At 45.5% G+C, this 26,855-nt stretch overlaps 1 protein-coding gene across 4 annotated transcripts in view; it reads right to left on the bottom strand.

Annotated features, from left to right (window-relative positions):
• Positions 1–26,855, bottom strand: part of Patr-1 (Protein associated with topo II related - 1) — a 265,261-nt gene that overhangs the window by 16,732 nt on the left and 221,674 nt on the right. For all 4 annotated transcript variants that reach the window (XM_075673867.1, XM_075673866.1, XM_075673864.1 and 1 more), the window contains 2 exons: positions 25,252–25,425; positions 6,006–6,197 (listed from right to left, as the gene is read on the bottom strand). In XM_075673867.1, coding sequence (XP_075529982.1) covers positions 6,006–6,197; positions 25,252–25,425 — 366 coding nt within the window. The remainder of the gene's footprint in view (positions 1–6,005; positions 6,198–25,251; positions 25,426–26,855) is intronic.

Here is a 26,855-nt window from a genome sequence, read left to right on the forward strand (position 1 = left end):
CTCATGGGGACCAAAAAATAGTTTAAAAAATCGAACGGTCTGAAAAACTTGTTCACCCCCCCCCCAAAATTTATCAGGCTTACAGAGGGGCTTAAAATATTTATAATAATGCCATGCCTAGGATTGGAGGCAATCGATTTGCTTTGATTTGTGTAAGAGTGACGTCTCCGTATATAGTCTGACAACAGCGTCGCCACGTTAGTGATCTCCGTTGCCGGAGATCACTGTGGAGATCGAAGAAATGAATCTTGAAGGAGTGTACGGCAGCGCGATTAAAAGACGGGACAAAAGAAGACACACAGGGAAACACACAGTGCTATGTGTGTCCCTGTGTGTCTTCTTTTGTCCCATCTTTTAATTGTGCTACCATACACTCCTTCAAGATGCATTACCAACAAGCCCACATTGCAAACCTCGAAGAAATGAGCCACATTTCTTCGCACCACTTGGATTTTGCAAAGGCTTCACATGAAGTGGTACTGATTGCACAAATGTGAAGCTGCACGAACACACACAAAGATGAGACTGTCTCTGAGACACACCTGCGGAGGTATTCTGTAAGAGTCCACCTAGTGGACTGGCCATTTTGGCCACTGCTGATTGGCTAAGGCCGCTCATCTCCTCCTCTCTCGTACAGCTGCATCCAATCAGCAGCAGCCGAAATGGACAGTCCACTAGGTGGACTCTTACAGAATACCCCTCCTGCTCTGTAGACACACCATGTGCAAAAAAGCAACCAAACCTAAAAAAAAAAAGATAAAAAAGAAAGAAATGGATCTTGCAGTAAGTGGTTGACTGTAGTGCAGACCGAAAAAAAAAAAAAAAAAAAGTGCCGCCCCCTGGAGCGTTTTGGCAGCCAAGGAAGAGCGGGCATGGCCTCCAAGATGGGAGGATGTCGTGTGCCCCCCAATCTTGGAGACTGTAGAGTGGGACACTGAAAGTCAAGCCTGGCCAAGCTAGCGAAAAATCCAACATGGCGGCCCCCAAGATCGGGTAGTGTGGCTCGGAACAAGCGATTTAGTCTGGTTTAGAGCCTAAATTTCACTGAAACATCGGTCGCGAAAATGCATTAGTTCTACGAGAACCCTGATGGTGCATTTATGAAGTCCAGGATATCCACTGTCCGAATTTTTGGAGTCCGAAAGATCTATTGGCGACTGTATACTATTAATGTCATGACACGCATCTGATGTCATCGAAATCATGATATGGGATGCACATACATGTCTTGTCATCCATTTCATAACATTTTATGTCATTAAAACAGACGTTTGGGCAAGTTGGTAAGACATATTTGAAACAGAACAGCGCTATGCTATCATGCTATCATAACGCGCTTAACAAATCATGCACACACTCTATGCAAGATAGCTTCAATCATCAAACAGATTGCCTGGTAAAGGCTGGTTATCCCAAGCAGTTGCTAGTGTCCGTGTCAGAAACTATCCTCAGTAGTTCGAGCAAAAGCAGAAAAGAACAAAGGGTAGATTCGACGACAGGAAAGAGAGAAGTAAAAACCACTGTAGTGCCTTATATTCATCATGTCTCCCATAGAATAAGAAAGATAGCTAACAGAGCATGTGTCAAAGTAGTTTTCTCAGTGCCGGAAGCTTGGGAAGATGTGCAAAATGGTTAATAATGAATTCATTCCAAGAGAGTGCAACATTAAACATGAAAATCAATTCGTCTCTTGTAAAGAGGGAGTTGTCTATGCCATTCCGTTGTCATGTGGCAGGCTTTATGTCATTCAAACGGGGAGATGCTTTAATGAACGCCTGAAGGAGCACAACAACAATGTGCATAATACAGTAAAAGGGCATCTGGGCATCCACTGTAGAGACTGCGACACCAGGGCCTGCCACCCCGACTTCGCTAGAACACAAATTTTAAGTAAACATAGTAACCAACTAACCCGTGAAAATATAGAAGTCATATGTCATGGAATTGATGTCGCATCATGTGATACATGTTATGCATGCATGCATGCATGCATGCATGCATGATTTGCCCCCCGCCCCCCCAATGCCTATTCTGATATACTGTATTTACTTGCATAATGATCGCACCCATGAATTTTGTCGTCAGAATCAGATTTTTTTCCTTTCCCGTGTAATGATCGCACCCCGAACTTTCTGCAGTGATATGTTGTGTGCTAAGTCCAGCTAATGATGATCGCGCTTACCATCTGTCGAATGCTGTTAAATGCTACACGACCGACTCTTCCAAGATATACCAAACGGTCTGCGTGCAGCAAACATTTTTAAGCAGATGCCCCATTTTATTCCTTTCATCACTTTCCACACTTCCATGAAAAAAGAAAGCTGCAATCAAACTTCCCTTGGCTTTATTATTTGTAGGTTTTATAATGGTTGTGGTCAACAACAACAACAAAAAAGGCGCCTTTTGATTCTTCTCGTCTGCACTCGTGGGCATGCAACAAATCGCGAGCGGCGACGATAGTAGCCACGTTTACACTGATACATTAGAAGTGTACCCTATTCATACATTGATGCTTGTAACACAGCTAAGATATTCGGCCACCCTTAGCGGAAACGTGGTTTGCCACAGTTACACTCACTCCTGCGAAAGCAGAACGATGGGTGGCTTTCACAATTTGCGAGGCGGGCTATCCACATCGCTCTCACTTCTCGGCGTTATTGGAAGAGGCACTCTTACTTTTTTAGAGGCTGCTCAGATCGAGCAATTCTGCTTATTAAATATCCCCACGCTTTTGGAAATAACAGCTGTAGATGTAAACACTACCGAGGGTGAGCTCTGCATTGCGCCATAAATAACTAGGTCCTTAAATATAGGCTGTCAGTCCCTGTAAGTGAATGCCGAGTTTAAATGCAATTTAAGATATGGGAATATCACAGAATGGTGACGTCTCAAATTTGGACATACTGCATACATGGGAGTCAATCAGATTTAGGTGAGGACCATGAAAACACAAAGTAACAACCGAGAAAACAAAACAGCGATCAACACGGTTCCAGTACATTTACAGTCGCCGACCGATTTTCCGAACTCCAAAAATTCGGACATGCCCGATTATTCGGTCAGCTTCGCGGCACTGCCATTCTCCCCATAGACCATAATGTATAACAACTGCCGAAAGTTCGGACACGTTGCAACCCCTCGTCTGATTTTTCGGACACTCCTTGAGCCAACTCGATCGAGAGAGCATCATGCACCGACTATGACCGGCGCATAGTTCGACTTGCTGAACGCCATTTTTGTTGTGAACAGAGCCTCCTTGCTGCCCCACGAAGTGGCGCTACTAGAAATCCCCGCTCATCATCATTGTTTCTGCCTTGTTCGATAGAGTGGTTCTACAGCAGTACCGATTTCTAGCAGCTGATTTGTTTCTTCGCGCACGACGCTGCGAGCAGGCCACGTTTTTCATTTGTGCGACTGGTGTCGGCACGGTGGTGTTTGCTTTGTGTGCTGTGTCGAGGTTTCGGTGATCCAACGCGGCGTACAAAAACATCGCGTCAAGTGTCTAATGGCGCCGACAGTGCCCGCGCAGACTGCGCTGGGGAATGCCGGCAAGCGGGTGCCGGGAGGCCTAAGATTTGTCGCCTTCCGACGTGCTCCCTACTGACGCGGAAAATGTTCCGCCGAGACCTGCGCAGTGGTTGCATTGCGATTCCGGACACCATCTCATTTGACAGTTTCACAGGTGCTGACACTGCTGCACTGACATGCGCAGAAGTCGACGACGGCGAGATCATTCGTCAGGTTTCTGCTGCACCGCCGGACGATGACTCTGAGTCGGAAGATGACGCACCATGTGCTACGCTGCGGTCGCATGCGTAGCGTGCATAAACAGTGACTGTGCTTTCAGCCACTTATAGTGACCGTACGACCCTCTCCGAGATTCAGGCTTATCTGATTGTGCGTAAACGGAACAGCATGCAACGGCGCATTCACAATTTCTTCAAGCCTACCGCCGAGCCCGAATAAGTGCGTGGAAATAAAGGATTTCATTTTTTTTTTCTTAATCTGCTTTTTCGGACACCTGTTTATTCGGACATTTCCGCAGTCCCCGTGAGATCCGAATAAACGGTCGGCGACTGTACTTCGATCCCATAAAATTGAGCCGAGCATTTGAATCCGGCTGTGTGGCAAATGGTCACACAGCTGGACATGTTAAACGAAGTAAACCAGTTAGAACAAAATCTATGCCAAGTTGTGTGGGGTCACTGCTCAGTAACAGCAGATTTGTTGAAGGATGGTGGACAGATTGTTCTAGAGAAACTGGCCACCCTGTATACGCAATGCCTCATGACCTCGAGCGTACCGGAATCTTGGAAGAACGCTAACATAATCCTAATCTATAAGAAAGGGGACGCCAAAGACTTGAAAAATTATAGACCGATCAGCTTACTGTCCGTTGCCTACAAAGTATTTACTAAGGTAATTGCAAATAGAATCAGGAACACCTTAGACTTCTGTCAACCAAAGGACCAGGCAGGATTCCGTAAAGGCTACTCAACAATAGACCATATTCACACTATCAATCAAGTGATAGAGAAATGTGCAGAATATAACCAACCTTTATATATAGCTTTCGTTGATTACGAGAAAGCATTTGATTCAGTCGAAACCTCAGCAGTCATGGAGGCATTACGGAATCAGGGTGTAGATGAGCCATATGTAAAAATACTGGAAGATATCTATAGCGGCTCTACAGCCACCGTAGTCCTCCATAAAGCAAGCAACAAAATCCCAATAACGAAAGGCGTCAGGCAGGGAGATAGGATCTCTCCAATGCTATTCACAGCGTGTCTACAAGAGGTATTCAGAGACCTGAATTGGGAAGATTTGGGAAAAAGAGTTAATGGAGAATACCTTAGTAACTTGCGATTCGCTGATGATATTGCCTTGCTTAGTAACTCAGGGGACCAATTGCAATGCATGCTCACTGACCTGGAGAGGCAAAGCAGAAGAGTGGGTCTAAAAATTAATATGCAGAAAACTAAAGTAATGCTTAACAGTCTCGGGAGAGAACAGCAATTTACAATAGGCAGCGAGGCACTGGAAGTCGTAAGGGAATACATCTACTTAGGGCAGGTAGTGACGGCGGATCCGGATCATGAGACAGAAATAATCAGAAGAATAAGAATGGGCTGGAGTGCGTTTGGCAGGCAGTCCCAAATCATGAACAGCAGGTTGCCGTTATCCCTCAAGAGAAAAGTATATAATAGCTGTGTCTTACCAATACTCACCTACGGGGCAGAAACCTGGAGGCTTACGAAAAGGGTTCTACTCAAATTGAGGACGACACAACGAGCTATGGAAAGAAGAATGATAGGTGTAACGTTAAGGGATAAGAAAAGAGCAGATTGGGTGAGGGAACAAACGCGAGTTAATGACATCTTAGTTGAAATCAAGAAAAAGAAATGGGCATGGGCAGGACACGTAATGAGGAGGGAAGATAACCGATGGTCATTAAGGGTTACGGACTGGATCCCAAGGGAAGGGAATCGTAGCAGGGGGCGGCAGAAAGTTAGGTGGGCGGATGAGATTAAGAAGTTTGCAGGAACGGCATGGCCACAATTAGTACATGACCGGGGTTGTTGGAGAAGTATGGGAGAGGCCTTTGCCCTGCAGTGGGCGTAACCAGGCTGATGATGATGATGATGACTGCTCATAGCTGTCTGCTAAGGAATTTCATTGCTATGATTTCCTGCTGGAGATACTGATGCGAATCTTGTCATTCAGAGTTTTCTACCACGTCCAACTTGAGCAGTGACTGGTGTTGCATCACAAAAGGAAATATTGTGAGGGACAGTGAGGGCCAGAAGCACTCCAGGACCTAAACAAATCTTTCAAGTTTACCAAGTGCACTCTCTTGGCACATCAGGAAAAATAGCATATGACCATCCGACGGTCTCACAGCTCCTGCAGATTGCAGGCTGTTCGCATTTTCATCCAGTTGCATTTTTAACCAGCAATACAATTAGCCCTGGAATATGACACTTTAGAAGACAAGGACTCACTGTGCTTGGAAATGCAGCATCTGGATTCATGAGCAAGCTGGCTGCCAGTTGGATGAGGTCATTAAGGGTAGCGTGCTCAATGACTGCGATGGCACTGAGCAGCCCTCGTTCCAGTATGCCATCGTGCCTGTCCTTGCGCTGCAACCATGATAAGTGGCGCAGCAGGGCTGCCAATGTTGCTACCTGGTGCTCCTAGAAGGAGTGAAACAACACATACATGTCTGAGCTATGCAACACACAGAGCAAAGCTGAAAGTTTAAGGCTCAATATCTCTGGCACATTGAGAGTACATATAAAGAAGTAGTGAACACAATGTGGAACAGGTATAGAAGTATTAACAGATTGGCTCTTGAAAATGAAGCCAAGGCAATTGTTGATTGTTTCATCAGTACAGAAAAAAAAGGTAATATTCTTCTGTCCACCAACACACAGGGGTGGAACAACCCAAAGTCATTTTGAAGCAATTACAGGACCAGCCTGGAGCGTGGTATCAAACTGGAGATGAACCAAAAATAGAAAAAGCTGTTTTATTTTGAACCAAGATGTTACAATGCTTTCACTTCAGAATCACACTGGAGAGAGAGAGAGAGAGAGAGAGAGAGAGAGAGAGAGAGAGAGAGAGAGAGAGAGAGAGAGAGAGAGAGAGAGAGAGAGAGAGAGAGAGAGAGAGAGAGAGAGGTGGTGTAGTAGCCCTTTGAGTGGCAATGTCCGTCTCAGCGGAGCTTAGAGTACAGTGATTGTACCGAACACACCATCATGTTTCGAAAATGCCTACGGTATTTTTAGCCTGCCCAAGAAAGTAGGGGTGTGCGAATATGGAATAGTAGATTTCTAATTGAATCAAGACAGAAAAGCCAAATATCGAATCGAAAGTAAGAAAATTTAACAGAAACATTTATGGTTCTAAATTTTGTGCAAAAATCACAGTGCTGCACAAGCTCAGGAGGCTGATCACATTACTTAACAAGAACAAGCTATCAGTAACTTAGGTAACTATGATCCGTGATTTACAGTACGTGCTACTCTTCTTTAAGAAGTCTCGATCCACCTCTCGGGCTTGGTGAAAAGATATAGTCCACGGATAGCTTACAATGCTGTGAACATCTCAGACAAGTTTTGCAGACATGTGCAGGGCGTGGCGCTTGCAAGTGGAGCGTGAAGTCTCCTTTTTTTTTCTGTCGTTCTTTTCTGGACGCTTTATTTCGTAATATAGTGGATTCGCATACGCAGCTGCTATTGGCCAATAGCTGACATCAATCAAGAAAGATGTTGGATCAGTACGCTTCTCCCTACTGTTACTGCGTATATTTACAGACGAAGTTTAATAACAGGCTGAAGTAAGGAAAACCTGCCTTTGAATTTCAATAATAATTACATACTTCTGGAAGAAGCCGACTATTGTCATTTCACGCTCGGCTGCGGCCGCCCGTGTAGGAATTAAACTTTGGCCACCTTGCTTATCGGTGTCGTAGCCATCAGGTATAGCTAATTTTGACCAGTTCTGAATACCCAACTAGCCTCGAACCACTCGAGCAGGCTTGCGAGCGCATGCTCACTCTAGGCCACTCCTGGTTAGATGCGCTGGCAAACTATTCATAGCACTTCAAAATGCGCAAGTTGGGTGTGGCTACTATCCGTCGGTCAAGCTGGTGAAGGACAAAGCCGGTCCATATCACATAGCATGGTCAAACTGGAGATTGTGAGGGCGGGCATGCAATCGAGCCCTGCCATGTACAAATAATAATAATAATATTTGGGGTTTTACGTGCCAAAACCACTTTCTGATTATGAGGCACGCCGTAGTGGAGGACTCCGGAAATTTTGACCACCTGGGGTTCTTTAACGTGCACCTAAATCTAAGCACACGGGTGTTTTCGCATTTCGCCCCCATCGAAATGCGGCCGCCGTGGCAGGGATTCGATCCCGCGACCTCGTGCTCAGCAGCCAAACACCATAGCCACTGAGCAACCACGGCAGGTTGCCATGTACAAAGCAAACGCTGCGCACACACACTACAGTTGCATGCAGCCACGGTCTGCTATGTAGAGTAGATACTGCGGCCACCATGATGAATTCACTGGCTGAGCGCACTGCGGCTCCTTAAGGACAAAACCGTGTTTGGCTCAGGTTTGGCAAGTCATAGACGCCAAAATTGCAAGTAGTGGCGTCTACATTAACATCCAAAATCAAATGTGAACTGTGCACCATGGTGACACTCATTAGGTGGAGCGTTGTGGGCACACCCTGCTCCTCCATAGCCTGCAACGGTCATCCCGTGCACTCACTTTCATTGGCAAGGCAGTTTGCTGGTTCTTTGAGGGCCGTAAGACCGATGTGAATAGATCTGCGCTGCTTTGGTAGTTAACTGCAACTTTAGTTGCTAACACTCGCCATGACGCAGCTTCGATTAAGGCCCAACGTGTGGCCGACAGTGTGGCCGGTGGTGTGATTTGCCACCAATGTGATATCTGGCTGAAACCATAGCGCATGGCTTGTCGCTAATATGGTGCTGTGGGTGGCTCATCAGTAATCAGTCGAGACCATGTGTACAGTTAGATTGATGGCTGCTGAAGCACCGTTAGGGTCTGCATTTGACCAGCCAGCAACCATACTGCGAGCACGCGTGCCAAGTTTGTCTGTGTGCTCGCATGTACTTGGAAAGCTTCAAACTGCCCGAATCTGCGTGCGTGAATACTGAACTCGCATGTTCAATGTAATCAGCATGCCTTCCAGTGGCTAATCGACCCCATCTTCACACATGCTTCTGTGTTTTCCTAACACGTTGCTTTTGTTGTTTCCTCTGTTCGCGAAGCATTAATCGATTCGATTTGTCCAGTCGACCTTGGTGAACCTTGGTACAGACAAAATCAAACGCTGTGGGAACGCTGAGCACATCAAGGCACCGATCATAGCTGGGTCATTCACCAAAGGTACCGGTATTGAAAAATCACATATTTGTGATATCGAATATTAGGTATTTGATTCACAAATTAAATTATATCAACATTCACTATTCAATTTGAAATCTAATATTCGAGTATTCACACAACCCTAACAGAATGCTTTTGAAGCAATAACTAATAGCTCACAATGCCCGATTATGCTATTACCCGACCTTAGTTCATTAATATAATTACATTTAGTTTTATTCTTGGCTCATAAACCTGCAGTTTCATACCCCGCAGTCATTTTCTTGAGAGAAACAACAATGGCTCTATGTAGGCGTCGCGGTGTTGCCTTGTGCTCCACTCCCTTCGTAGACCAGTGACGAGTCGCAACTCGTCTCTAAATATTGCATCCTCGCCGCAATTTTTTGGCAGGTAGGCATGTAGCCCCCGGCCAGTGGGCAGCGTCCCCCCTCCTCTTACTGGCCGGCCAGTGACGGGCCATTCTCCAAGTCATGCATCCTCGCCTGAATCTTCTCGCTGGCTGGCAGGCAGGCAACTTTTCTGGGCGGCAGAGAGCCTGCCCATCCGCCATCTTTTTTGGCCCCATCAAATTTTGCCACACACACACAGGCACACACACATTTTCACTCAATGAGGCAAGTAATGTTTCTGCATTATTAAAAAAAAAAAAAAAAAAAAAAACACCCTGGTTGGTCTGCTATGCTTTTCATGTACCTATAGTTTCAACAGTGTTTTAGCTTTAAGAGGAAGCTTTAATGTACCTATAGTTTCAACAGTGTTTTAGCTTTAAGAGGAAGCTTTAGCTCGGACGCTCCTATCTAAATACATGTAAAAGGAGAATTCGTTTTTCTCAGCAACCACTGTACCAAATTTGACGAGGTTTCTTGCAATTAAAAGAAAAACTTAAAATATAGTGACTGTTGGTCTCAAATTTTCGAGTTAGGTTGTCGATTTTTATTAAAAATTGTCAAAAATCGAAAATTTTCAAAATGAAACTATCAAGTTTACAACTCTGTAACTCGACAACAACAAATGATAATACAATTCTGTGAATTGTATCTAATAGTACATCTAAAGCAGACAAAATTGATATGTTACACATGAAATAAAAAAAAATTTGTAATAGGGAAATACAACTTTTGCAGAACCCTTGTAACCAACGTAACAAATTCACGTAAGATGCAAAATGACATATCGAATTTGTCCGCTTTGAATGATCTAATGGATGCCGTTTACAGAACCGCAATATCAGTTCTTTATGCAGAGCTATGAATTTGTAAACTTCGTGCTTCTATTTTTTTCATACGGCCAAATATTTGAAAATCTTTTTAAGAAAATTCAAGCCCTAAATCGAAATTTCCCTTCCAACAGTCACTAGAATTTAACTTTCTCTTTCAAATGCAACAAATTTCATTGAAATCGGTCCAGGTGTTATCTCATAAAAACGTTTTTACGTTTTGCGTGCATTTGAATAGGCCGCATCGGAGTTGGGCCCGAGCTAAAGCTTCCTCTTAATGCAAGAGCATTAGCTTTGCTAGAAGACGAAAACTGTCCGGCGTCGACATCAGCCTCCACTGAGTAATACTTGTTGGGGGGCTAGTTGGTGCATGTTTATAGAAGAGGGTTATAGTACCGAAAAAACACAACACACAGCAAGCGAGACGGGACAGGCGCAACTTCCAACTGTTTAGTCACTGCATATGCGAATGAATATAAGGACAAAAAAAGATGGGTAGCAAGAACCACCACACATGCGCACGAGGTTTTTACAAAAAGCAGATAAAGATAGGTGAGGTACACATGTATCTCACGCCCGTGTATCTAAAAAAGCAGTTTCATTCTTATAAATGGAGATAGATGGGGCGCTAACACAATCGCTACAGTTTCTTTCAATATAGAAGGCCTCCAACAGTTCACGGGCTGTCTAGTCTTTACTTCTGTTTAAAACCTTTGCTTCTTTCAGCCTTGCCACACACTTAATCTTCCTTTCTTCTCCGCAGGCTTTACAATGATGCGGCAGATGAGAACCAGCGCCATTTTTTAAATCCCGATTATGTTCCGCTAATCGGTCGTTAATACAATGGCCGGTTTTCCGATGTACTTCTTTCCGCATGTGAGAGGTATCTGATATACGACTCCCACGGCACATTTAACAAGCGGAGCTGCATGTCTCTCTTTACAGTCAGTTTTCTTTACCTTGTTGGGATCAGTTTTAACGCACAAGCCAGCCAGTTTCTTAGGGGCGGAAGAAACCACAGGAACCTTATATTTTGTCGCTACATGCTTCAAATTGTGCGCTACCTTATGGGTGTACGGGATGACAACCGGTCTACTTTTGCTTTTGGGGGCGTCATCTTGGTCGCCCTTCTTTGTACTTTCTTTTTTCAATTTTCGCAGCAAGGCTTCAGCCACTCCGGTTAAGATCGAGGTTGGAAAGCCTGCTTTTTCCAACTTCCGAATCTGGGTGTGAAAGCTTCCCTCTAAACAGTTGGAAGTTGCGCCTGTCCTGTCTCGCTTGCTGTGTGTTGTGTTTTTTCGGCACTATAACCCTCTTCTGGAATCAGCCTCCACCTGTCAAGCATGGCAGGTGGCATTTAGAGGGATTTCATTCTCCCCACCTTCCGCCTAACACACTGGCTAGAAGGAAGGAATGGCTATAATGACTCACTGGCTATAGGGAAGCACCAGCGATAGCAACTTGTTAATGACACTTCAGCGACAGGTGACAGCGATTGGGTTCTAGTAAAGACAGTAGCTTAGTGAAGTCACAAGCAGCGGTAGTGGTCACTGGTACTCCAAGGCTGCAGAACAGTAGCACAAAGGAGGAGAAGGTATTGAAGAATGCTACTGGATTTCCTTTGCACTGTGGGCTCACTCTACATCTCCCCGCACGGCGTCGATAATTGGCCCTGAAAGTTGGGGGGGAGGCTTCATGACGCGGCACGACGGGCCTGCAATGCGCCGAAAGGCCGGGCCGGCTCTAGCTGTATGCATGGGGCGCTCTCCCAGGAACACAAGAAGTCTAGGGCAGTTAATGCATTTATTGGGTTACAATATCGCCAGTAGATACAAAACTGCACCTAAACACATGGAGCACACTCGGCACCTGCGGCCCCCCGATGGCGAGGGAAGGCAGGTTCCAAGCTGCGTCGAACAATAGTTCGCACACACGGGCTGAGATGTGTTCGCAGACACTACCTAGCGCTTCCCGTCACCGACTCTCTCGTCTGTGACGGTTCGGACACACAGAATGTGACGCACAGAGTGCCTGCAGCTTATGGGGCTTCAGCCCCTCCCGAAATTTTTTTTGTGCTGTCATGCGCCGCCGACCAAAACAACCCCTGGCGCCATAAATCGTGCTGGCTTTTGTCTTTGTCTAGAATGGGCTTTTCATGCTCAGTGTGAACGTGAATTTCATGAACGTCAGCGTGAATTCCAGCGTAAACACTGCGAAATCGGGCTCGGTTTTGCGGCAGCGCCCATGCAACGGGAGTCGCATATCGTAATGCAAGGAGCTCCATTCGAGCACAGTTTCAAGGGCACTTTAATGGCGAGCAGGCTCGTCGCAGCATTTCACGGGGGCCGCGGAAACTATGGAGCGCATGGATTTCAATTCTGAAACTTCGTGGGTGACTTTTGATGCGAAAGACCCATTGCCATTTCTTAAGTCGTGCTTTAGATTTTCAATTCCAGAACTTTGTGGGTTTAATGTTGTTATAAACATTTGATGCCAAAGATGCACTGACTTTTCTAAAGTCGTACATTGGACCACACAACGAGACAAGCCAAATCAAACAATTTCGCAAAGACGAGACATTCATTTGAGGGATCGCCAGTCATTCGTGCGCAGGCGCGAGCAACAGTAGGTGGTGAGAGAAAATCTGGGGGCTTTTGCTCCTTGAATATATCATTTTGCCTAGGCACTACGGATGAGGTTTCTTAGCACGTTTTGTATGCATTTGTTCTTAAGCGTGCCGGCATTGCGGAGTGGGATCGAGTTTGTTTACGCTCGGACAATTACTGCCGCGTGGTAAAATAGGTGAAGCAGGGGCCCTGACGCCTGATTTGGCGACCGCTGCACCTCTACTACGGCCCCTACTACGCCCCTGGAAGAATCAGTGATGTTTTTTTAAAGCTAGAGCGCCACAGGAAGCAAGAAAGGTTTAAGCCGGCATGACTGACAGCACCAGCGCCGCAGGCACGGGAAAGTCTGTCCGACATACCTTCAGAGGCAAAGTTCTGACTAGTGTTGAAGAAGTCGCAGGGCCTTCGGCCTTTTTGGCAGGCCTTCGCATTGGCCTTCGCTTCGGCTTTTGCGGCCCCAACCCACAGGCCACCCTGCTTCCAGCTTTGATCCCCCCGCTACCCCTTGGGTGCCCTGGAGATTTGGCGCCTACTGCTTCATTATAACCTCAGGTGCTCTCCTGAGGCCTCTGTTTGATGATAAAATGTGTCCTCCTGGAGCAGTGCTTGTAAAAATTCCAAGCTATCGTTGCGACAAAAAAAAGCGATCCGCGACTTATACAAAACCAGTGGAAAGGGAAACAGCGCCGCAGTAGCTCAATTGGTAGAGCATCGCACGCGAGATGCGAAGGTTGTGGGACCGTTCGCCACCTGCGGCGAGTTGTTTTTTTATCCACTTTCATTTCCATTAATTTACCGTTTCTTTATTTCATTTATTAAGGCTGTTCCACATGGCACGATTTTCAGTCAGTGATACACCAAATTCCGTCGCTCAGCGACCACTGCAACGTCGTGGGCTCTCCATGACTGGATTCCAACAAGTTGGTCGCGCTGTCGCTGAGTCGCAGCGATTGGCGTGATATTGGAGGGGCAATGTGTGACGAAACAAAGCGCCATCAGAATAGGCGCTTTACTGTTTTACTGCGCGTTGGTAGCTCTGTGGAGCAATGTCGCGTGCCAGTTTTAGTTATGTTTTAATAGGGCGTGCCCACCAGTGCCTGCGGCTTAGGAGCTTCATAAACATTTTTCTTTTCTTCCGCTTACGCTAGTCGTTTAAAAGGAGAAGCTCCACGCTATCCATGTTGGGAGAAGGATGCCGCTTCAACATAAGGCACGTACCCGCTTGATCGCCACCATCGTCAACCTCTTCATCGCTACAAATTGTGCCAGATGCTTATACATGAACAATCAATAGTAGCTTGTTTTTCTGCTAAAGCAAATACTCATCCAGGAAAAAAAGTTGTGGCTTCCATAGTAACAATGAAACTAGTGTGTACTAAAGGAACCACCCTACCAACGCTGCACAAGGCGCACGCTCATACTTGCGCTGTTGTATAGCGTCTCACTTACCATATCTGCAAGCTGTCGTAAAGTCTCTCAACGCTTTTAAACGTTAAAAAAATGATGTACTTATTCTATTATCGAATATTAATTAAAAAATTCGAATATTTGACTAGTTTCCATAATTTTACTTAATGATACAAGCATGGATACTTCGTGAGCAGGGGGCAACCTTGCGCATCGCTGCGACGGAAATCGCGCTGCCGCAAACGCATGTGAAAGCTGTCAGCGAAAATCGCTCTGCGACATGCGCGGCAGGACGATTTTTTTTATTTATTTATTTCCAGTACTGTGAGCCCTGCTGGGCTGTTACAGGGTGGGAATACAGAGCACAAAGTTCACGCAAAGAACGCTTTCAAATTTTCTTCAAGAGAGTGAACTATGTTATTGCTCGGAAATACACATGAATTCAAGTTATTCCACTCAACAATTGTCTTGACAACGAAAGAGTGCTTAAAGACATCAACTCTTGGCACATAAGGCATTATAGTGTAATTGTGATTAGTTCGCGGTGAAACCCTTCAAATACAAACTGGAATTCAGGTTCAACTTATTGTTATAGAGTTGATATAAATGCTTAAGGGGGGATGCGGGGCTAAAATACCGATTTCGGTGAAAAAAAAAAAAAAATGTGTTTTTTAATGTGAGTTGTTCTGAATTGCTTGTTTAATAAAGAATCTTCTCACCAAGTTTGGCAGTTATCTGAGCAGTAGAAAGGAAGAAAATGATCTTTTTCACAAGCTGGTGGCGCGTATTTCCTGTCGAACGCGACTCTGAACACACTTTTTCCAGACGCGGCCGCATAGTGGGCAAGAAACGAAACGCAAAGTGAATGCCCACATTAGGAAGTTTGTTTTTCCAGCTTTTTCGAGAAATTGAGAAACTAAAGAAAACGACGAAAGGTCTAGGAGGCAAGGGTAAGCTGACAGAAAGTGTTGTAAAAAAACTCACTGCTTACTATGCATCTGCCCTGAAAGACAATGCTCCAGATGTAAAAAAAAAAATGCAAGGGGGAGTATTTGCGACGCTTTTTCACTCCTACTCAACAGTTCAAGTCCCATGACATGACGCTTGCCCAATAGGTGAGGATCTTGGTGTCACTACAATCGGCACAGAGCCCTAGTTGCAGCGGAAAAGCCATGAGTGCCAAGATCTCTTCGTCGAGCTTTAAGCAGAGACGTTGTCAAAGAGCTGGTGCCTCTCTACAACAGGCTTAGTAAGCCAGAGCTTCTTGCGCCATGTTCAAGGATGCAGACACAGAATGCAAACGAGTCCTTCAATGCTCTTAAATAGAAAAGGTGCCCTAAGACAGAATTTGCATCACTGAGAACAGTGGAGACTGCAGCAGCCCTGGCTGTGCTAGAATTCAATGAAGGAGCACGAGACATCAAGAGAGTTCTCGACAAGCTGGAACTTGAACATGGTGTTCAGACGAATAAGCACGTGCAGGAAGCAACAAAGCAAGCCATTTCACGAGCACAGGCAAGAGCGATGGGTAGCTCTAAAGCTGAAAAAAAGAGACGACGCCTTGAAGTGATCACCGCAGAGCAGCGTCATGTTGAAGAGGTGAGCCCAACATATGCAGCAGGTCACCTTGATTAATTTTTTCTGATCATAAGAATAAATGCCATGCTCTGAAATCTTTGAACTGATTTTTCTCAGTTTGCACTTTTTGAAAAAAAAAAAGAAAGAGCTTTAGGAAAAGTATCATTTCCAAACTGCTTCACCAAATGCTGCTTCCAACGTTTTTTTCTAGACTGAAATTTTGCGAGGAACAAGAAGTACTTTTCAGATGCCTAATTTTTTTTCAAGATATAATATTTAGCAGATCTTTGACATGTAATGACAGTGAAAAAAATAATCTTACTTTTGGCATTTTTACAGAAATGACATAAAAAATTTGCAACTGACCTTATCCTGCATTATAAACCATCTAGAAGGCATCTAACCACAAATAATTTTTATATTTTCATTATTTTGTAAACAATAGTTTTCCTAAGTCGACAAACAAGATTGCTAAATTTCACAGTTATAACTTTTTTTCTCGTTGCGCTAGGGTGCTGATATTTGGAAGTTATTTTAATGACAACAAGATCAACTACCCTGAAAATTTCATGAAAATTGGTTGAGCGCTTCAAAAGTTGACCCTTCAGCCTAGCATCCCCCCTTAAGGTGTGCGATTTTCCTGCGCACAGCCAATGTGGCGTGACCAGCCCTTACGAGCATGGAGGTTACCGAGTGCGTTTTGTCGTAATCAGAAAAAATAATCCTAACCGCCATTTGTTGAATGCAGTCTAATTTATCTATTATGTATTGTTGATGAGGGTCCCAAATTATACAAGCATACTCTAAATTTGGTCTAACAATAGCAATGCAGTAGTGTGTGCCTTAAGTTTAATGTCTATAGCAGCATCTCTTAATTTACGCCGTAACAAGCCAAGCTTGCGCTAGGCTGATCCACATATATTTTCGACCTGTTCGTTCCAGTTGAGGTTACTAGTGATTGTTATGCCAAAATATTTCAGCTTTGCAGAACACTTAATTACATTATTATTTACAGCGTACAAAAACATCAATGGAGTTTTCTTATTTGGAACTGTCATGCAAGCAGATTTATCAAAATTGATTTGCATATGCCATTTTTCACACCAGTTATAATTTTGACATAAAGCATCATTTAGTTGTTCATGATCAGAAACACTCTTAACATGGCAAAACAAGAGGCAGTCATTGGCAAACAACCGCACTTCAACCCTAGTATGTGCATCAGTTGACCCCCGAGGTACACCTGATGATACAGGAAGGAAGAAGGAGCACTCTCCATCTATTTCAACAAACTGTTGTCTGTTGTGTAAGTAAGCCTGAATCCATTTAATCATTTTTGAATTTAGTTTATACCCATAAAGCTTTTCAATTAGCTTGGTATGGCTAACCCTATCAAATGCCTTTGATAAATCCAGAGCAATGACATCAACTTGTTTGCGACAATTAAGGGCCTCTGCAAAACTGCATATGGTTCCAAATAAATGCGTGACAGTTGATAGACGCCTTCAAAAACCATGTTGTTTGCCGTAAAATATGTTATTGTTTTCAATATATGCTACTAACTGTTTACAAATTACATGTTCTAAGATTTTGCAAGCCATACAAGTTATGGATATTGAATGGTAGTTCCCAATGTCTAGCCTGTCTCCAGCCTTACAAACAGGCACAATCTTCGCTAATAACCAATTACTTGGTAATGCACAATTTATTAATGACACAGAGAAGATTTTAACCAAGAAGCATGCAACCCATTCACAGCATCACTTTAAATACTCATTTCGTATTTTGTGAGGACCAGGAGACTTTTTCACGTCCAATTTTAGCAACATGTCAACTATACAGTGGAACCCCGATTATACGACTTTCTCGGGACCGCGAAAAAGCGTTGTAAAATCCGAACATAAATTATGCCTATAAAAATACTACTTATTTCACGCGACAGATTTACGAGAAACCTCAATGTAAACTACTAACATACACTGCAGGGCTTGGAAACCCAAATTACCAAAAAAGTAAGTGCAATAAGAATTAATGCTGCAGTACAGGTATCAACCATGCTTTATTCAAACGAACCTTTGCGGCACTCCATTGCCCACTGCTGCGATTCCCGCCAGCCGGCGCGAACTTTAAAAAAAGTCTAAGTTTCTTTTGGACCATGTTTGATCAGTGAACCAAGAGCTTTCGCTCGAGTTGGACAACGTCCAAAAGGAGGTCCTCTGCAGCGTTGCGTGAACAGATGACATTCCGGATGGCGTCTATGTGCCGTCATCGTTGTCCTCGTCCGATGTCACAGCGGTGTCGGCACTAGGCAAAGCCTCCTTGATGGCATCATCCAGCGACACCTCGCTGGAGATCGCAACGTTGTGGTCGGCCTCCACGTACTTGGCGAAGGTCATGGTGAGGTTTAAACCCTCGAAATCGTCCTCAGCGAAGCCTGCATCGGCCTTGAGTGGCATTGAGGTTGTTGCGTCCCCAGCAGAGGAGGCAGTCTCTCGCTTAAAGCCACAGTGCTTGACTGAGTTAACGATTGTGCTTCGTGACACTGCGTTCCACGAACTGGCAATAAAATGCGTGGAGCACAGTGATCTTTTTTCCCGACTCGCTGCACTCCATACCCGCCAGCCGACGCTGCACTAATCGCTTCCGGTACCTTTGCTTGACACAGTTAATGATGCCGAAGATTCGGTTATCTTAAGGTTCCGGGCAATGCTGGCTTTCGTGACTCCATGCTGCTTTTCCGCTTCCTCGATAATATTCAGCTTATCGCCGAGTGACAGAACTGTCCGCTTTCGGCACATCGTGCATCGTGTTGCTCCACACAACTCAATCCCTCCGCTGAACGCTGGTCGCTAGGATTACGACAAAGAACACGTGCGATAAACCTAGGCCTCTCCATGCTACCTTGTCGGCGATCTGCTGATGGGAAACTGGAAGGTGAGAAACGCTTACGCAGCGCAATGAGAGGCGACGCTGCTGAGAAGAGAGGGAGAAAGTGATTGTAGAGAAGAAAAGGCGCTATTTCAGCACAGCGGGCGTCGCGGGCGGCTGCTGGTGGGGGGGGGGAGAAACGCTTCCCCAACGGGACGAGAGGTGACACCACCGAGAAGAGAGGGAGAAAGTGATTGTGGAGAAAAAGAGGCGGTATCTATTTCAGCACAGCGAGTGTCGCGGGCGGCTGCTGGTGGGGGCGAGAGAAATGAACGCGCTTCGTGAGGGTTGTCGTATAACGCAGGCCAGGTGTAAAATTGAGTCGGATAAGCAGGGCTTTTAATGCATTGCTTCTATGGGGACTTCGCCGGGACTGCGCTAATCCTTCGTAAAACCCGGGTCGTCGTAAACCCGGGGGATGTATAACCGGGGTTCCACTGTACCTTCTTTTGAGATAAAAATACTATAATTACTATGGTCCTCGCATTCTAAATCTATTGCAGCACTCTCATCTCTTCGGCTGAATATAGAACCAAAAAAACTGTTGAATTCTTGGGCAATATTTCGGGGATTGTTGTACACGGTACCATTTTTTCGCCCCAATCACGCCATGTGAAACAGCCTTTAGGCACAACTAATTTCCCCTATATTGTCCTTGGTGTCAGTGTTTGTTGGCTTCTTATGATATGACTAATAAAAATTGGGCCCCTCGGTTAGCCTCTTTTCTTCTCGTTTAATACATAACAAGGGTCTCGAATCTGGCAACATTGATGCCTTCAGGTAGCATGTGCAGGTTTATTCACCGGCTGCCTTCACCCAGAAAGATCACATTCTTGTCACGCCTGCGGCAGAAAGGATGTTCCACATCTGTCGCCAAGGTCTGTGAGTGGTGGCGCTGGCTAACATTCCCAGGGTTAGTTCTAGTAGTAAAACATAAATAACCAAGAAAGTGGAAGAGGAAACGGTGCCACGGTAGCTCAATTGGTACAGCATCGCACGCGAAATGCGAAGGTTGTGGGATTGTACCCCACCTGCGGCAAGTTGTTTTTTTTCATCCACTTTCATTTCCATTGATGCATCGTTTCTTCATTTCATTTATTGGGCACAAGTAATTTCCCCTATGTTGTCCTTGGTGTCAGTGTTTGTTGGCTTCTGATAATATGACTAATAAAAATCGGGCCCTTCGGCTAACCCCCTTTCTTCTCATCAAGGGTCGCAGAAGCACATGACCTCTTTGCCAACATTGCAGCAAATGCCTTGTGAATCAGCACAATGCGTTGGCGTGCTAATTGGTGCGAATCCATGAATACTTTGTTTAGCGCAAAACAACAGACACAAGAAAGACGACCCCCCCCCCCCAGGACAAGGCGCTACTCTCAACTGACATCATTTCATTGCGTCACTCCTTTATAGACAGCTCAAACTAGAGCTGTGGTGCTCACTGCGCATGTTCCTCTAGTTTGAGCTGTCTATAAAGGAGTGACGCAATAAAATGATGTCAGTTGAGAGTAGCGCCTTGTCCTGTCGTCTTTCTTGTGTCTGTTGTTTTGCGCTAAACAAAGTATTCATGGCCTTGTGAATATTTTTCAGACAGTCATCGTCTGCTAACTGTTTGCGCTTGTTCGAGCAAAAATCTGCTAAGAGCTCCGACAGTCCATGGACAGCCCGTAATTTCTAGTCCCTGAAAAATGAACATGATTCTGTGAGCTCTCTGACTGGTGGTCGGAGCTTCAGAAGGTGTCTGAAAAAAACTGAATGCCGGACAGCAGTCCCAAGCAGTCTGCGACTGTCAGAGGCTGGACCCCTTTGATTATCAGTCCCCGAAAGCACTGAACTGCTTGGGGCTGCTGCCCTGCATTTGATTTTGTTCGGGCAGGTTCGGAAGCTCCGCCCACTAGTCAGAGTTGTCAGAACCGTGTTATGTTTTTTTTCACGGATCGGAAGTTCCAGACTGCCTGCAGACTGTCAGAGCTGTCAGCAGATTTTTGCTCTGGCAAGTGCAAGCAGTTAGCCAACGATGGCTCTCAGAAAAAGGTGCGCACAGCATCTGCTGCCTGGTGTGCTTCTGTGTACTTCGCATGTTCCAGACAGCAACTACTGTATACTCAGTTACAGTGCAGTCCACTTATAGAAATACCACATATAACAATATATGTGGTTATATATTGGTTATAACGATGAGCCAACTTAAGAGTGTCAACTTGTACATTAGGGCTACGAGAAGAAAGCCTATATAACAATACGTCATTCAGTACATATCAGATATGACAATAAAAATTTTGCCTGCTGGACGGCGTTTTCCATGCAGAATAATCGTGAAATTTGCATTCCTAAGTTCCCCTTAAACGAACGATGTCTAGATGGGGCGATATGTTTGTCTACGCACGTTCGTATCTGCCGCCATTAACAGTGCAGCGCGTCTACCTGCGCGCCACAAGATGGCGCCAGCCGCCTCGCTTACGATCGAGCTATGTGTGAGGAGACGGGAAGGGGGGGAGGGGGGGAGAAAAGAGCAGCGCGAGGCGAAGTAGCGCCCGCCCTTTGCCCCCTTCTCAGCGAGCGCGGAAATGCGCCGCGGAAGCAGCAGCGGACAGCCCGGTTGATAGAAGGCGCCGCTGACAAAGCGCAATGGTGTACTGCTTGATAGCGTGCTCGATGACCCGCACCCGTGCGCACCGGGGGGCCTTGGTGCGCACTCGACCATCCTCGATCACCGGAAGCGCACCCTGTTGGGAGCGGTTTTCCGTTGCCCCGTCTCGCACTGAGAAAATCGGCGGTGCGCCGGGGTACAATCCCAGCAAGCACTGCGGGACGCGCGTGCGCACTGCCGACTCCAGAACCGCAGACGCTGTGGCCCGATAGCTGCGCTTGCAACGGAGTTGACGGAGTTAGCTAGGGGAGATGTTGGCAATGAGAAAGGAAGCGCTGCTAGTTGCCGCAACTGATGCGCTTTTTTGAAGTTCGTCTGACAGCGAAGACGACGTGCTGATCGACCTCGTCGAAAAACAATGTGGTGAAGTGCAGCCGAAAGTGGACAGGTTCGTTGAACGGGTCGTCAGGATTAATAAAATCCATTGGTGTTTGCTAGCAACCAGGTATGTCGGAGCACGCAGTTTGACAAGGTTCAAGCGCTTGCTGCAGATGCTCAGCACCTGCAAACAATAAAATGTGCGGGCGCGCGTGTTCGTGAAGTTTTGCGCGCCAGGGGCAAAGCAGCGCTGCATGCAAGCACCCTGCACGGGGTGCAGTTTTGTCCTCGATGTTGACCCTCCGCAGTGCGCCACCACGGCGGTGCAAAGCGCACCATTCTGGTTTCGGGGCAACCCCGGGGCAAGGTGATCGAGGACACTATGAGACAAAGCTGCAAATTATGCAAGGCCCAAAGTGTGAGCTCACACAGGAGCGCTGCGACCATGACGGCCACAACCAGGGGCCATGCCAATCAAAGGCCAGCCAGTGAAATTACCAAGCACTGCAAGCATGTTGCTACTAATGACGAAACAATTAGTGCTTCAATGGAGGAGTCTTTGAATATAGATAGTGCTGCCTCATTATGCAAAGAGATTGGGGCGATCGTTGTTGCGACAGACAGCGGCACTGTGCGACAGGAGCGATGAGACTGACAATGACCCATTTTTGACACCAACCATGATGTTCACGCGAAGTGCACTGTCATCTATCAAGTCTCTCGTTGATTTCATTCACGTTTAATTATTGCCACTAGTGCACGCACAGAAGCTGGACACTGCAGTTGTGAACCAGAAAATTCTGCGAAAGCAAGTGTGGATTTACAACTATTTCAGCGTGTCTAACGCTTGATATAGGCTGTTTAGAGGTAGAAATAAACATTTTATTTTTTACAGGCTACTTTATACAACGTCTACTTTTTAGCGCAAGTGGCAAACTTAGTTCCGGAGCTACAAAGGTATGTATGGAAGTTTTTTTTTACAACGGTCCAGATATAGCGATGATTGGCTATAACGATCGGACTTTTCGTTCTCCTTGATATTTCAAATAAGAAATATTGTTATAAGTGGACTGCACTGTATCACATCCTTTACAGTGGCGCTTTGTGTGCCATCATGCAAGCTTTACAAGAGCTATGTCATTATGCAGCTTTAGTTTTCATGTTTTTTTAAAGGCAAGCAGAGCAATCAAGTGCACCTGCTTGCTTTTCTTAATGTGTTTTACAAAATCTTTGCAAAGTTTGAGCGCATGCTTCTCGTCATGCAGGATTAGCGGACGGTGTACATGCACTCTGTCCTAGATGCATGTCGGGCCTATTGTAAGATGGTCTCACAAACTTTGAGGATATCGGCGGGTGCCTTTCTCACAAACAGCGACGTGGTATGATTGCAATTTTGCTTATGCTCATGCAGGAATTCTGCTTAAATTTTGCAGGCATTGAGGGAGCTTAATTACAGCTGTGAAGTAGCACAAAGAGTGAGTGCATGATGGAATTGACAATTTGTAAGCACATTCTATACGCTCATGCTGAAATTTCACAATGTAGTTGTACAACCATGATGGTTGTACAACATCAGCGACGTGGCCTCCAAGGCTGCATCATCTCGGAGGCTAGAATAATGAATTCGCTGAGTAGTGATGTCTACAAGTAGCTTCGAGCAGATGATGGCAGCCAGGAGAGTGACTTCCAGTCGCAGTGCTTTCAAGTGAGAACTTGAATAGTCCCCAACAGCTGGATCACGTGACTGTGGCGTAGCCTTCTGTAAGGGCTAGTTAGACCAGAAGCCGCGTATGGTTTGCGGAGAGTCCGGGACTGCATAATCAAAGAAGCCCACTGATAATCGAAGGGGCCCTGGATCTTTGAAACTGATAGGCCAGGACTACAGCCCAAGTTTGTAAACGTGTTGCTGTGTACAGATATGTTTTGCTTTGGCCTAGACAATCTATGGCCATTATTTTCTAGCTATGCCTTTTATGCTATTCCTTTTCACACTGTTTCAGCGGTCAGAATGACGCTCTACCGACATTAACACCAGTATCAGCTGGACATGTAAGGAGGTGGATCATTTAAGAGCAGAATGGAACACGCAGGACAAATCAGGCAAATCGTAAATGCAGCCGTTACATTAGCGGCTTGGCTTGTCCTACGGTTTGGGTGGGGCCACTGAGATAGCTTCGCTAGTTTCGGCGCTGAAGTAGCATCGGCGACATGGCCATCCATGTATCAAAAGAAAAATATCGCTACTTCTGCTCGACTCCGTGACCAAATCAGCACACGAGCGTGACAGTCAGAGGAATCCGAATTATGACACTACGTGCTGTAATATGTCCGAAATTTCAGTTGTCATCATACATTGTCTATTTGGTCTACGCTAGTGCCACGGAGCTGTCCGAATAATCAAGCACGTACAAATTACCGGTCAACGACAATTTCAGACTAGGATACATAGCGCGAAAATTTTGACACAGGGACAAGCAGAACACAGGACGAGCGCTAACTTTCAACAATTGATTTATTGCAGCTGGTGGGTACATATATACTCACTGGGACGCCACTGCAATAGAACACACTGAAGGGAAGGAGGAAAAAGACAGTCATGTGACCATTATGCCCAAAAGTTCAATGAGGAAACGAAAAAAAATTATGCCAAAAAATGTCCCATGAGGAAACGAAAGCCTAGTTGCGCTACCGCGCACAAAGATCCTTTTTTTACATGCACTCGCAATGTTGTGTATAAGATCCCACTCTCGTGTGGGAAGTATTACGTGGGCCAGACGGGCAGATGTTTAAACGTGCGTCTGGCGGAACATAGTAACAAAGTGGAGAGCATCGCAATAGATGGGCATCTGGCTGCCCATTGTAGAAAATGTGACACGAAGGCACCATGCTTCCCGCTATTAAAACAAACTGTTGTTGTCTATCGCCACAGGAATAAGATTACGAGGGAAATTGTGGAAGCAGCCGAGATAGCCAGAGCAGGTGACGAGTGCGTTAGCACACAGTGTATATTTTTTATCAAGGAAAGAGCTTGAATTTTTGGGCATAATAGTCACATGACTGTCTTTTTCCTCCTTCCCTTCAGTGTGTTCGATTGCAGTGGCATCCCAGTGAGTATATATGTACCCACCAGCTGCAATAAATCAATTGTTGAAAGTTAGCGCTCGTCCTGTGTTCTGCTTGTACCTGTGTCAAAACCTTTGCGCTATGTATCCTAGTCTGAATGTATCCCACCAAAACGCCCAAACTTCTTCCCTGCTAATGACAATTTCTCTGGGATTGGTTCATTGTGGAAGCCACCAGCTGCAAAGCGAGATGTCAAAAAATTTTCGCTTTAGAAGTGTAGTATGTTGAACCAAGCAGACCAGCCAACAACCACTACATTATTTAAAATCCTGATTCTTCATGACCAATTGTGCAAATACAGCAGCCAGCACTCACTAAATGTGGGGAACAGGGGAAAGCTCCATTTTAAAACATTCTGCTGGGCTCTGCTGATATGTTTAGCTTATTGATGTCGGGGCAGCACCAATGTCAATCATTACAACAGTGATTACTATATGTAACAAGGGTGGCAAAAGAAAAAGAAACTCACAGCTTTCAGCTTGGGAAGCACACGGAGCACCAAGGAGCGGCCTTTCCGCACGCCCACCATTTGGACGAAGCGCTCTTCTGAGGGCTGCACCTCATTAAACAACTTCTCTGCTATCTCTGCTTGACGCTCTGCAGAACAGTTGTTATCCTCAAACTCCAGAACTGCAGAGTAGAGCTGAAAAGCACAAGAACAGCATGACCACTTCTGCTAAGTACCAGTTGATAGCTTTGAGGCTCATTCTTTGAAAGATGCCCACTCCAAATATCATCATGAAGGACAGTGCCTTGTGGAACAATAAATGTTTCAAAACACATCCTTCAATACTTCACAAGAATAGTAGCTTGAAAAATAAATCCACAAGCCGCGGTGGCATAGTAGCTTTGGCATTGCACTGCTAAGCCCAAGGGCATGGGATCAATTCCTCACTACAGCAGCCGCAACTTGATCGGGTCGAAATGTGAAAATTCCCGTGTACTGTGAATTGGATGCCCGTTAAAGAGGCCCAGGTGGTGAAAAATTAATCTGGAGTACCCCAATATGGCGTGCTTCATAATACATAGTGTGGTTTTGGCACATAAAACCTCAGAATTCAATTAAATTTAAATAGACCCTTAATGATGTGCTTGATCATTCAGGGAACACATGACTGTATCAAGGAGTATTGACACAACCATCTTGCGACTCAAATTTCTTGCATTTTAGACAGCTGTCAACTCTGTGGTAAGAAGCAACAATTCCCTCAAGAGTGCCCAACACACAATTACATCACCTTCTAATTCAGTCAGTTCAACAAAATGAGCCTGTTTGGATATGAAGTAAAGGAATGGATTCAGTCAAGAGACTAGAAGTGGTCTTTACATGGTATCACAAGGCACTCGCACACCCAACAGCTGAGTGCATCAGTTGAAGGTAATACAACTATCGTGCCACTGAAAGCTATTTGTTAACCCCTACGCAGGACTAAAGCCCCTCCATACTCGTTTCTGCCAACCAGATGGCAGTGGTATGATGGATGGGCTCTAGGTTGGGCCTACCATCCAGCTTCATTGAGCAAAGCCTGGCATTTTTTCATGACTTATCTGCAAATGCAGGGCATTTCTCTTACACCTTCTCTCCCATCAAGCCTGGTCCCCTACTGTAGCTTCTTGATAAGACGGCAGGGCACTGTTATACAGTACAGAAGAAAAGTGCGGAAGCACAGCATTTGAGCGATGATAGTACAAGTGGACAGTAAAAGAGGATGACATTTGTCGGCATGCATGCTCGTGTCATTTCTTGGTGAACTGTGAAATACATTTTGGCGACACTGAGAGGCTCCTGGGATAATGACTGCCACTGCATTTCCTGCCTTCACTGAAACAGAACAGCGCGGTATTCACAGGGACAAGAAGGGAGAAATGGCACGGGCGAGCGCTGTCTGTACTGTTTCTCCCTTCTTGTCCCCGTGAATACCGCGCTGTTCTGTTTCAAATATGTCTTACCAACTCGCCCAAACTTCTGTTTTAACTGCCTTCACTGGGCATCCTTTCGTTCCATGGGATGAGTGGTAAAAGAACTTCAAGATGTACAGTCATCCGCTTTGAGGGGAAAATTCCAAATAAATC

The sequence above is a fragment of the Dermacentor variabilis genome, chromosome 11 (genome assembly GCF_050947875.1).
Source record: "Dermacentor variabilis isolate Ectoservices chromosome 11, ASM5094787v1, whole genome shotgun sequence".
Classification (NCBI taxonomy): domain Eukaryota; kingdom Metazoa; phylum Arthropoda; class Arachnida; order Ixodida; family Ixodidae; genus Dermacentor; species Dermacentor variabilis.